At 40.0% G+C, this 13,189-nt stretch overlaps 1 protein-coding gene across 4 annotated transcripts; it reads right to left on the reverse strand.

The window, feature by feature from the left end:
* Positions 1-499: 499 nt before the first annotated feature.
* gpcpd1 (glycerophosphocholine phosphodiesterase 1) lies at positions 500-12,804 on the reverse strand. Of its 4 annotated transcripts, XM_038726200.1 has the most exons (21): positions 12,656-12,804; positions 12,356-12,428; positions 12,002-12,092; positions 11,513-11,603; positions 11,271-11,355; positions 10,013-10,088; positions 9,006-9,047; positions 8,619-8,742; positions 7,492-7,729; positions 7,189-7,351; positions 6,976-7,105; positions 6,756-6,810; positions 6,576-6,668; positions 6,299-6,376; positions 5,935-5,974; positions 5,589-5,647; positions 5,434-5,499; positions 5,187-5,323; positions 4,831-4,966; positions 3,982-4,142; positions 500-1,703 (listed from the first exon to the last, which is right to left on the reverse strand). In XM_038726200.1, the coding sequence occupies exons 3-21, from the start codon at positions 12,057-12,059 to the stop codon at positions 1,514-1,516; spliced, it is 2,022 nt and encodes a 673-aa protein (XP_038582128.1). In that variant the 5' UTR covers positions 12,060-12,092; positions 12,356-12,428; positions 12,656-12,804; the 3' UTR covers positions 500-1,513. The 4 variants fall into 4 exon arrangements, with proteins under 4 accessions (XP_038582128.1, XP_038582129.1, XP_038582131.1 ...); XM_038726201.1 differs by lacking the exons at positions 12,356-12,428; positions 12,656-12,804 and adding an exon at positions 10,216-10,255; XM_038726203.1 differs by lacking the exons at positions 10,013-10,088; positions 12,356-12,428; positions 12,656-12,804 and having other exon boundaries at positions 12,002-12,052.
* Between the last annotated feature and the right edge of the window lie 385 nt (positions 12,805-13,189).

Raw genomic sequence — 13,189 nt, forward strand, 5'->3', positions numbered from 1 at the left:
CCCCAACAACCTGTTTCACTGAGATGAATGAAACTTTCAAGACACATAAAAAAAGCCTTTTGGAGCCATTACCTACGCCAAAGTCCTTCTAGGCTCTATAAAACGTATCTGCCTACACCCAACAGGAAATCAACCATTTTGATTTAAATGTAAATTTTCAGCCCATTTTTCGCCTTTTACAAAGTCTGTATTTCAATGAGCTCCTACGGGAATTTATCGGATCGTCTTCAGATGTTTGCTGTGGTGCAATCTTAAGGCACTGACAATGAAAAGTTGTGCTATTTGTGAGTTTTCGTTGTGGCGTGGCATTGAATATCGATTATTCACCATTAAACAGGAAGTTGTTATAACTTCCTGTAACACCATTAAGTAAAAGAGCAAAATAAATGTCAGCTCACGGGATCTACAACCTCCTAGTTATTCAAAACAATCACAACATACAAGAAATAACAACCAAACCTCAAGTGATGTGAAAGAGAAAAATGACAAAATAAACAAATATAGATTTGGATTTTATTTACACTCTTCTGTCCTGTAATGGCAGATAAATTTACACCTTAGACTCATTCATACAAATATACAGACCATGCATGGCTCACTCGTAAGAGTTTGACGTCAAGAGATGACATGTGCAGTGAGACAGATATACAGACAGTACACTATAACTGATTTGTTTTGCTGTGTTCAAAATGCAGCATTTTCACTGAATTATACTAATGCACACTTTAATATTCAAATGATTAATTGCTTCAAGTGCAATTGCCAAAAAATAATCTGCCATGCAATAAAAAGCATGGGTGTTGTGGCGTTAAATAGGATTTGTAGGAAGGCAGTATAGGAATTTAATCATTCTTTACAGACATTTCAACTCTTGTGTACTCTAATACATGAGTGAGGTATTGGCGATTTTAAAACAAAAGGCAAGATACAAACAATTATTATTTCCTGCTTAAGACAGTGGTATGTATGTGCACTGTCGCAAATAAAACATTCATCAATTTCACCCTCTTACCTGAAATTCTGTAGCTATTACTCATTGCAATTTCAGACAATGAAAATAACCGTTACGGTAATGGATACATGCATCATCATAAAGTTTATGACATACAATTTGCAGTGATGTTACACTTGTGAAATATATACATTAAAAGCTTCGCACTTAAGACTATGAAGAGATGCAACATATTGGCTAAATATCCCATGTGAAGCATCTCCCAATTTTTATATTGTTCCACTATTATGAAGACCCGCTCTGATCCCTGTTCATGTACATGGCTGCTTTAATGTTTGGCAAAACATTTCAACAAAACGTTTGTAAAGAATCATACAAAAGGAAAAACATCTGTAATCAAGTATGCTGGAGTAGAGACGGTTTAAGTGGTTTTACACTTGATCATGTATGAAGGGGGAAAACCTACTGTAAGCTGTAACTTTTGAGTGACTACATGTTTTTGTTTATTCATTCATTCCCACCAGTGTCCTCTTAAGTTTGTATGTGCAGCGAGGTAGACGTTTATGAAGAGCCGAGGCCAGAGTCATACTCAGCGTTGCCTGTCCGGGCCTCGCAGGGAGCCATGGAGCACTGAATGGAGTAGCAGGAACAGCTGGGGCTGTTTAGGGTCTCCTCTGTGATAACCTCCTGCAGGGAGTGTTGCTCCTCTACCTGGAAGATGTTTGGCTCCTCCCCTTGGGCCTCACAGATACTAAAGCAAAAGGGAAGAGACATCCTTCAGTTAGATTACTGACAGTTTATACTGTTGTCGCCTACATTTCTATTCGGCATTCAAAAACCAAAGTGACAGATTTCCTGATCCAAAAACATTTTGCTCACAAACATTAAACTAGAAATACCACCTTGCTGTTGTATGCCTCCGCCAACCAGTCAAGTTGCAGTTTACCTGTATTTAATAATTATCTAAAGATGGATTCCAATAGAGTATATCTACACAAAATGTGGTGCTTGCTTCTCATTGAGCTGTGGATCAAACTCAGTCAGTCACTCACTAACAGAATCACAAATAGCTATGCACGCTCCAATATGTCATTTGAAATCAGACGATTCTGAGGACGCTCGGAATTCAGAATAATGCAGCAAGTGAAAGGCAGAATAGACGAGATGGAGGAAAGCTCGTAGCGTGCTATATATTGTTCACTCACTGTGTTGTCTCAGTCGACATGTGTGTGAAATCGTGAATTGCCCAGTTCATTCTTAAATTATGGCTAAAGGGTTCAGTCACCAACTGTGAAACAATCATAAGGCACGATGCAAAAAAATATAAAGACCACTCCAGTTTCTGCTCTAAACCAACTAGCAAAGGGCTAATGCTCTGGCTCTACACTCTTTTCATGCACCCATGTTAATGGAACCAGCAATGACTAATGCATTCATTTAGGATAGGGGGATGATTGTACTGGTCGCCATTTTGGCAGTAAGGAACCTTTTCTAATAGTTTTAATGTGTTAAAATATTGTGGATGCCATCTGTACATTCAGGGCATAAGTGCAAATAGAGTATAAGTGGCTTATCAGTTTATATATTTGAGTACCTCTCTTTTACAACCTCCACCAAAGCGCATTCAGTTCATGCACCCAGGTCAAATCTACCCTTAACAGTCCATCCCTTCGTGCACTAAAGAAGCCATTCACTCTTGGTGCCTCTTTTGCTTCATAAATTAAGTGGAATGTCACACAAATAGCATACAAAGCGCAAGATAAGGAGGCCTTTGCAAAGCATACCAAGAAAACAGGCGTTTAAAAAAAACAGGAGAACTAGCCTCAAAAATGAAAAACATGGCAGCTGACTAATCAAACAACAGTGTTTAGTACAATCCAAAATGTAAGAAAATTCAGAAAGATAAAACAATCATTGTCACTCAAGTACTATACTATTAAGCTGTACGGCATATGAGAAGTCAACCATCTTGCATCATTATCAGGAAACAAATTTTTGTTCCTGCTGCATTTTGATGAGTAAGACACGGGCTGTCAGGCAGTATTTGAGGTGGGAAACCAAAAACCAGCCATGGTATGTAGAGTGAGTAAATTAACAAGACACAGCCAGGAACCAGAGAGACATTACGGGAATCTGGAGAACTTGAGTCAAAATATGGCACCAAGCATTCACAAATTCTGTAACAAAGAGAAACGGTTATAACAGCAACCTGGACATGTTCATGTTTTTGATTTGAGATGTTAAAAGAAGTCACATCTGGAATCTGCAGAGACTGCTGGGTTGTAATATAAAGGTTCAATGCCTATGGTCTGCTTTCTGCGGGGGTCTGGAAAAGTCTGGGCCAAAGAGCAGACATAAATGTAGAGCACATGTCATTGTTTTGTAAAACCCAGAACTGAAACGGCTGAATAAACAGGCCGAGCTGACCACGCAGCTCTGCTAACAACAGAGGATACTTTCTTTCATTCTGCTAACCAACAAAGCTTTATGTGCTTTATATAACAGCACTGGCACATCTTGTGCACCAATTTCACACTCGCACAGAAAAATGTTCAATGAATAATCAAATCAATCAACAGCTACAGCAGCTGCCAAGTGATTACCATGTCTGCCAGTGAATATTATATAACCTTGAACCCTGTAACTGATTAAAAAATAAAGGTCACGTAATAATTCAGTTCTATGACAAGGAGCAGCCGTAATCACATTTATGGAACTGATATGAATGCTTAATAACTCGGGTGTGGCTGAACACGACAGCACAGGGTGTACTCTACAGTTTGTGGTGCAGATTATAGCTAGAAACACAATTATGAGAATGTTTATCATAACTGAAACAGCAAGAAAGAGTGCTAATGAATGTCTGAATAGACGATGACGTAGAAGAAGACTGGAGTAGCCTGACTACATGGCCACACACACTAAATTCTGAACATTAACACTTACAGAGAGGGTTGGTGTTTGTGGCCTACACTACAAGAGCTGAGGTCTTAAGAATCCACAGATAGGCATGGTGCATTTTAGCCTACCTATCGTAGATGAGCCCATCAATTCCCTGCTCTCTCAGCATCCTTCTCGTCTCATGGTCGTTGTTGTCCTCTCCCCAGCTGAACACCACCAGGCCTTTAGCCTTGGCATCCCTGATGTAGTTAAGGTTCTTCAGCAGCTCTTCAGTGTGGGCACTGATCCCCTAAAGAAGGAGGTCCAGTAAGAAAAAAGTGGTCTTGTTAAGTTCATCTCAGCGTCTTACCTACTCACTCTCATGTTGGTTTCAACACAGGTAAAGTTTGTGTTTTCGTAACACATAGGCTAATTTATCTCCGTAAGGTCTTTCAACATAACAAGTGGCAATTTTTGCAATTGCTAAAACCCCTTAGGATGTCTTAGAGACAGCTGACACAGTGCTATGCTAGCTGACATGTCAGTTATGTCGTTTTGAATGTCGTGAGAGTGGTGGGCTATGTCAGGAAGCCATTTGCTCAAGGACACTGCAGCTTGTTAAGAGAGGGTGCAGAATATTCTAATATCGGCTAAATATCCTTTCAAAATACAAATCCTGCTACTTTTAGAATTAAGAATTATTTTTGAAACAGCATTTTCGTAACAGTGTCTACATTTGTGCACTTGTAGCACTAAAACTAGCAGTGAACTGATGACATTTTTGCTTTAGCTGGTAAGGGTGAAGATCTGCACTTTCCCATTGCAATGGACACTGACACATTATTGTCTACTACTTATAGAGTAGTGCTTATGAATATAAATGACATTGACACGAGCTATGTGTGGCATTTTAAGAACCGTTGCATGTTTTTGAAGTTTTAAAAAGTCTGGGAAATTCCATCAACACATCATTTTTACTTTCTGACACAACTGCTCACCAGAATATTCTCACTCTGGGCGAAACTTATGGCGATCTGAGTGGTTTGGCAGCGGATGTCCATCATCTCAGGATACCGCTCAGAAATTCCCTGAGTCAGAAAGAGGATGGGGTACTTGTTCTGCTTTTGACGCACCCTGAGGAAAACACATGAAAAGATGTCAGCAGCAGCTGGAGAGCACCTGCTTTTCTTTTTTTCTTGAACACTGAAGAGAATAAGAATCTTTAAACATTTCCATATGACTGATGCTTTCGAAATAACAATAACTCAGAAGCTATTATGTTTCTGGATACTATGCAGTTTCTACAGGCTAATCAAGTCTGGGCATACTTCATCCTCAATCCAACTGTGCTTACATGCTGCAGACGTCCGGGTCGAAGCAGGAGAAGACAATGCGTCTTTTCCCGCCTTTCTGCAGAACACAGGACAGGATGACATCGAGGAAGGTATTCATGTTGAAGTAGGATGATAGGTTGCCGTCCCATGACCCGTCCTGTCAATAAAAAGCATTGATTGAGTTTATTATGAGATTGTTTTTTACATTTTTATCTACACGGAATTCTACAATCAAAATATGCCATTGATCGTACTAAGTATACCCACCTTCATCTGGCAGATCCATTTGAGCTCAATGTTGAAGCCCACATGCTCAGGAATAGCTTGGAAGATCTGTGGACAAAGTATAGTTAATATATTTGTGATGCAAGGGGAACAGCTACTGCTTTTTAATAAATCATGATCATCATAAAGTCAATTACCTGTGAGAGTGAGGGGAACGGCTGATGCTCATCGATTTCCTCTTCATCATCCAGCAGATCTGAACAAACAAAACATCAGTGTTAATGTACTTCATCCAAATTATCTGCTATTTACACATTCAGCGCTCCTTCATCACTCTGTTGTGATGCAAGCTGGAGCATACCAAGCGGTCTTTGATCAAAATGGAATTCATGACGGTCTTGTTTGTATGACAGCATACTGTATGCAACAAAACAAGCTTGAAAGCACATGGCTTTCCAACATGTCACGTAGCTTAAATTTTTTCCCCAGCAAGAAGGCCGTGATGAAATACAGAGAGAAAAAACACAAACAATAGGTGCATACCTTTGACATCGTGGCCTTTTAATGCAGTGGCATGGGCAAGCTGTGCAACAAAACAAAGCACACATTATGTAAAATCCTGAAATTATTTATTCTGTATCCCCAGGTTATGTTTTCAGCAAAGGGGTGGGGTAGGCTGAAGTGGGGTGATTTTAGTAGTTTGTGTCTGCTCCAGATTTTCATAATAAATTGGCAGTCGAGTTACAAGTGTATCTTTTTTGTCATGAAAACATTCTCTAAACTGTTTGCAGTCTGCCCATTTGTACTTTGTTGGAACAACTATGTATTAACAATTGTCCACTTTCATCTAAAAGGTTAATGAAGTTTTGTTTATTTGCATCGTTTGTCCAACATTCCAGGTTTGTACCTTCAGAAGCTGCAGCTGATCAAATGTCAAGTCTTTGACTGGCACCTCAATGAGTTCCAGAGAAGTCTGGTCATTTTTCTGTCGAGGGGATAGAAAGAATTACATGAATTGGTTTTGAGTAGAGACACATTTTTGTATGCTTACCATTTTTCTAAGTGTGTTTGTCAAGTCATGAGTAGTTAATGGAAAATAAAAATACCAACAAAGAAGAAGTATAATATACCAGATTGTAACACTTCACATGTCCATCATCAAGTACAACAGGCCTTTATTTTACCTTTTTGGTTGAGATGCAGCACGTCAGATCGTGGTATACAATGGGAACAGCATCCTTGGAGAGGTGAACATCAAACTCTACATAGGCTGCACCCTACAAGTACACAAATGCACATAATTAAGGCAGACGTAATGTTAAAGGTAAACATTTACTTGTGCTTTAATCATCTGCGTAACTCACATGCTGAGCAGCGCTTTTAAATGAGGCTATTGTATTTTCCCTGACTCTGTGGTGCCTGTAAAAACACAAGTTAAAAAAAAAGACTTTGTTGACAAGGAACAGATGCGGGATGTACAGAAGTATTTACCCCTACTGACACACACTGTTGTGCTATTTCTTTTCAGTCTGCGTTCTATGCAAGGCACTCTGTCCTATGCAAGTCAAAGGTATTATGACTCACTTGGCTGCGTGTGTGCTGCCTGCTCCTCTGTGACCCACGTCCAGAGCACCTCTTTTCTTCCAGTACTTGCTGAATGAGGAGCTCATGTCACACTGCATCCCCTGAATGGGCCGGATCACCAGGTAATCCACTAGAGAAGAGTAGCAAAGTAGGTGCTGTGTACATTGTGTGAACTGATGAGCAAAGAAAGACTTTAAAAAACCAAAATCTTACCTCTGACCTTCCCGATGGTCTGTCTGGAATTTCGACCCATTATTGGAAGTGTGGCTACTCCGTTGTCCTTACCGATCTCCAAAAAAGAAGAGGAGAGGAGGCAAGCTGTGCCCACCTGCCCATCATAAGTATCCCCATGGACTACATGCTCACTCAGATCCTCCTGTAAAAGTTAAAATAGATATTTAATCATGATGCCTCATTCCTTACTTTTTTTCCATGTGCACTTGTTAGTCAAGAATATTTATGGTAATGCTTATCAAGAAATGGGTTTATCAGAGGTAGTATTCCCATGAGTATTACCTCAAAGAACTCAAACGTTAGCTCTAGGTTATCTGGGTCCATGGTGTGGATAATGTACTCCATCCACTGGGAGGGCTCCAATGCATACCCACATTCAGGCTGCGAGTGGCGTGACTTATAGCCATTGGCACTGATCATACTGGTCTCCAGAGTGGTGGCCATCTTGTGCCAAGGTGAAGGACTGTGCCCGTCCTCCTCGTCTTCCTCCTCCTCAACACCCTCTAATGTCAGCTTGATTCTGTATAGGTAGGCAAAATAATCAATTGAATTCACAATATGGTGATACGGAAATCCACATATATTCAATATTAAAAAAAGAATGCATCATGCAAAACATAAAGAAAATAGGTTACATCTGTATGTTTGACTCTTCTCTCTAGCTATGGCAACCGGCAGCGCTTGTAGAAGCAGCAGCCAGTAACTCCTTCAAACTTCGCTACACTAATGTTTTTTTTATCCGTTTTATTGCCAAAACATGCTTTACCACAAACATAAATACATCCGGTCTGGACAAAATGGGACTCATGTGAACCAAGGAACAGAATTCAGAAACTGTTGTGCCCACATCGTTACAGAGACCTGCCCCATCAACATCCCGGATCAAGCATTCGGCAGGTGGTCCATGTTCAGAGCTGCCAGCGCAAGACTCCGGCAAGACGAGAGGAAGCGTTTTAAAATCAGTGATGTTTGGTGCTCAAATTCAGTTAAGATGACTCTGGTACCTGAATCTCAGACTGTTTATTGTGAAGATGACACTTTCATACTATCATCTGGTTGCTGCTAGTTACATTCACCCCAGAGGCAAATTCAAAAAATGCACTGTGAAATGTTTGGGGCATCTACGTGTATGGATATATGTATATAAATAACTGTATATAATGTTTTATTTTATGTTACCGTATGTTAATATAGGCCTACGCTTAATTATATTTTGTGTGTGTAGCATGAAGGAACAACAAATTTCGTTTCGTTATGCAGCCTTGTGCTGTATAATGACTAGTGAACAACCTTGTACCTTGATTTCTGTTACACTTATTCAATAGTAGCACTGTAATGATACACTGAGCCATCTCACGACGAAGACTTTCTCTGGGTGGTGTGAAATTCGACCTTGGGGTCACCCCTACCTGAAGCGTGACTTCTTAAATTTCTTCTTTGTCATGGACACTGGCGACACCCTAGATTGGTGCAGACGCAGGCGAATCTCTGTCTGGCACGTCAGAAACCCAGAGTCAACACAAAACTCCCCATCTGTAAAAAGGGAGGACACCGACAGAAAGCACTTCATGACAATGTATATCCACTTTGTCTCCCATTACTGCAGACCAGAGAACTACTGGCAGCGATAACAGCAGGGAGGAGACAACTGTTTGTTCTGCTATAATGAATGATCTCAAAGCCTCTGCTGCAAATCAATAAGCATTTTCTGTCTCAGCTACTCTAGAACACTTTAGTTAGTAGTTCTGGTTGTGCAGTTAGCTTAGTATATTTGCCCCCCCCCCCCCCCAGCTTACTGTGAAATCCAAATTGTCCATCATCGATATTCTGGTGTGATGCTACAATAAAGGAAAAGCGCATTAGAAACAGGATACAAAAATCTCAACAGTACAAAGGAGGACAGGTCAAACCAGTGAATTCTCTGTGTACAAAGAGGAAAATCCCCAAATCATAGTTTGAATTAAAAACAAGATGCCAAATTCAAGACTTCATTGGTTTGCTCTGACTTTGACTTGCCGCAACTTCAAGAGAGACGCCTGAGCAATAAAATACATTTGATTCCAAAAAAATCTTAAACTACAATTTAAGAGAAAGAGCATGTCGTTGAGGTTAATTTAGCAGGATGTTTTTGAAACTCAGAACTCAAAACAGGACACTTGAATATAAAAGTAAACCTCATATTTGGAACAATTAACTATTCTAGTAGGAAATGTGTTTCAGTAGGATTTGCTCAAATAAAGAATAAAAAAAACAAACAACAAGGATGGGGTGCCAGGCTGAGGTTAAAAAGGACATCAAGCAGGGTGCAGACATGGTTGCAACTATTTTTCCTACCAAGCTCATTGTGATTGTTTTTTGTCTGCCAACACAATGGCATGTGCACTAGAGGGATCTACAATATGTGATCATGACATCTACTGTACTGCAGTGTTTCCTCTATGGCTATATATTATTCCAGCAAGTGTTGTCCCTGATCTTTGCCCAAGCATACACACACTGCCTTATTTGGCAAGATCCTCCAGAGGCTACCAGTAAATTGTTGGGTGTTGGAGGAGAACACATTGCAGTCAGGCGGTAATGTGTTCATTTTGACATGCGCGTCGTCCAACCAAAGGTCAGATTTGACTATCCCTGAAATACTAACCCTTTTCTTCAGTGGGATACTTAAGAACTGACCTTAGTATTGATGGGCAATTGTTGCATATAGTGCTAGGGCAGGGAACGGGAGGTGTGTTGGGGGTTTGAGTATGACACATGTTACCAAACCCAACTACACGGTGCAAAGTTTTTTGTTGTTCTATACCTGTGGGGCTCATCGTGCGGGGCTGATGATGGGTCTCCCACATATTGACTATCACTTGACAGGGACCACCTGCACTCTGCAATTCCAATGTTTGGTAAAGTGTTAGGGTTTTCAAATCAGATACATTTGGCTACTTTTCTGTCTGGCCTCAGAGCTGTCTTTGGACCAGACTGCGAGAAAGGTATAAGAGTTGGTATAGTCACCGATCCCCAGCTAGGGCAGTCAGCGACCATGGGTTGAAATCTGAAAAGTGGATTTGTTAGTGAAGAAAAAAAAAAAAAAAAAACTTTCTTCAGTTACACTTTAAGCTGCTGTCTTCATCTGTAATAAAGCCATCATTAATTATAGCAATAATATGTTTGTAGCATCACATTTTGACCTCTGTAAATTTACTATCATTACAGAGTTGAATACAGTCCACAATTATGAAAAACATGGCCCATGAGTTTAAGAACTTTTATGTTTATATTGCTGCTACAGGCATGAGAATAACTTTAGTTTATTAAATTTCAAGCATGACTCAGACGGCCTGAATAAATGTGAAATGTTAACTTCTGTAATCTTGTAATTTCAGCTCAAAGTCCTTTGAGGAATTTACAAAGTCAGGCGTCTCACAATCAAGTCAGGATGGGCTTTAGTCTCACACAATGTGAGCCCCACCCTTGACATCCAAAAACAATAATACACCGGTACTATGAGAGAATACTAAGAGAGAGCTAGACACGATAATGTTTTTCAGGGAATTGTCTGACACATTTTCTGTCCCATTCTTTTCCAGGGAAATTTGACCCGTGGTATGTTTGTGTACATCTAGAGTATATACATAGAGGGCCTCAGAAGAGGCTCACAAACAGTAGAGCAAGTCCGCTGGCAGTCTGCCCAGAGCTGGCTATTCCACAACACTGACTAACTGGCTATTTCTAAGGAAATTAACACCTATGTAGGTAAAGTGATACACAAATCTTGTGACATGTCCTAGCTTCAACTGAAGTAATTCTAGTTCTTTCTAACACTCTTTCAAAATCTGCAGAACAAACACACTAATAGCACCTGTCTCTCCCCTTCCTGTCGCCAAGCTGAAAAACAAAGGAGGTTTTCAAAACATTTTTCCAGTGAAAATGAAATTCAAATTGTATCATTCCCGCTAAACTTTTGACTCATATTGCAGTATATGTCAAAATAAAAGCTATGTGTTTTGGGTTTTTTGCATATCGTTCAGCCCTAGTAAACCACTACACAGAGAGGAGACTCCACTCACCTTTGAATCCAGAATAAAGCCTTTGAAATAGCGGTAGTTGGAAACAACTCCTTTTGGTACAGTGATTGTTGTGGTCCATGTATTTCTGTCAGGAAGCCAACATCCACATTAATTTTTTTTAGCAGGATAAAATAGTAAGAAAAACAGACCACCTTTGTGTACAATGGTGGAGTCATACATACTGACATATTTTAACAGCATGTTTTTATTGAGCAAGAAATTACACACAACGTTTTACCTACCCATCACTCCCATGAGGGTGTAAGGACACAGCTCTTTGATGGTTCCAGCTCCCCAGGGCTTCACAGTTACCAACAACTGCAATCACTTGCCCTAGAAATGTCCACAACTGGCCTGTTACCTTCATCAAAACTTTTAAAAACAAATATGACTAACATTTATAATAACCTTTTCAGTTTTACCTACAATATTTTGATGTAAACATATTTGAGATGCCTACTTATAAATGGAAATGCTGACATGGGCCTCAAATCATCTCAGATATATTGTCCTGTGTCTAATAACTTGGAAAATACCGAATTTCCACAACCCTAACAGACTCAACTCTGTGTGGAAATATGTACATATACACATAACAGCTTTGATAATTTGTCGATATTTGGGGATACACAGTATAATATTTTGGAGGTAATGGTATAATGTGTGGGTTAAAGAACATGTCGACTGTGGCTGGCAACTTGTGTCTACGGTCAAGTGTAACACAGACATACCTGGGGATGTTTCTCCTCTGACAGCCAAAGTCACCTGAGTGGTCTCCATAGCTGACATTTTTCACCGAGAAAGACTGGCGACAGAAACAAGCTGAAAAACATCAAGAGGTTTTAGTAAACAGTCCTTAATGACAGTAACACAGTTTGAACAATGTACAGAAGCACAGTATCGTCCTGTGCGAAGTTTGACTACTGGCGTCACTTAAGGTTAGGTAACTTAATTCTGGTTGCTAACATACCTTTCACGTCTAAATTCTAACGTTAGCTAGCTTACGTCCTGTAAACAGCAACACTGGTGCAAAGCACGTTCAAAAGAACTGAAGCCGACGTATCATATGTCAACGTTAACGTTACCTTCTTGATTTTTGAGGCTGAGTCGGCTCTTTGCAGCCTCAAAGATGAAGAGTTCACAGTGAACCACGGTCGCCTGTCCCGCAGAGAGACATCAGTCAGCGAAAACAAATCGGACCAGTTTGATCAAGTCTGAAGAACTAGTGGATGTGCCAATAATCGCTTAAAGAAGCTACAGTTTGACCCTTTTTCATGTTTTCATTATCGTTAACGTTACTCTTTGTCAAACAGTGAATCGATATCACGGTAGCGTTAAGATTGACCTTTACTGAAAAACAACCCCGGATGTAACTCAGTACTTACAAAACTGCCAAATATCCCTAGCTATGTAATCCTTTTAAGAATATCTAACATCGCCGTATGACCTGATCTTAAACCAAGCTGAGCTACTTGGAGGTTTAGCTAACAAACAACAAACGTTAGTGTCCAGTTCCCCAAAATGAAAAGGAAGGCTTCCGGTATATACTTCCAAAGTAAAAGAAAGTATTGACAAACGTGGCAGTAAATGAAATAAATCAAGGAATCATTTGGATTGAGCAATGAGGCAATTACAGTATCTAGGTAGGTAGGTAGGAAGATTTGTTTTGTCACAATATAACAAGTTATAGAGTAAAATTGTGTTTGTAACTCCCTTCTGCTATGTAGCAGATAATGTACACTAATACAGCAGCGATTTTAAACATGGTAAACAGAAATAAACTATAGTGCTGAGGATGAATTTCGTCGTGGCTGTGCACATCCCATGCCAGTTTGTGATGTTTCCAGTCAGGATGCTTTCTATTGCTCCTGTGTAAAAGCTGACAAGAACACGGCACGGGAATTCTGGATTGATCATAT

This window comes from Micropterus salmoides, unplaced genomic scaffold (assembly GCF_014851395.1).
Source record: "Micropterus salmoides isolate LMB-PRFRI ecotype aquatic unplaced genomic scaffold, ASM1485139v1 Ms_hic_scaffold_18, whole genome shotgun sequence".
Classification (NCBI taxonomy): Eukaryota; Metazoa; Chordata; class Actinopteri; order Centrarchiformes; family Centrarchidae; genus Micropterus; species Micropterus salmoides.

What these genes read in the sequence shown, in the direction of transcription:
- gpcpd1 (XM_038726200.1), bottom strand. Translation starts at nt 12,059, where the DNA reads ATGTCAGCTATGGAGACCACTCAGGTGACTTTGGCTGTCAGAGGAGAA. An exon ending in TTAAAAGCGCTGCTCAGCAT is followed by an intron (nt 6,669 to 6,755) that starts GTGAGTTACGCA and finishes GTGTACTTGTAG; the next exon opens with GGTGCAGCCTATGTAGAGTT. An exon ending in GATGGGCTCATCTACGATAG is followed by an intron (nt 1,704 to 3,981) that starts GTAGGCTAAAAT and finishes CTTTTGCTTTAG; the next exon opens with TATCTGTGAGGCCCAAGGGG.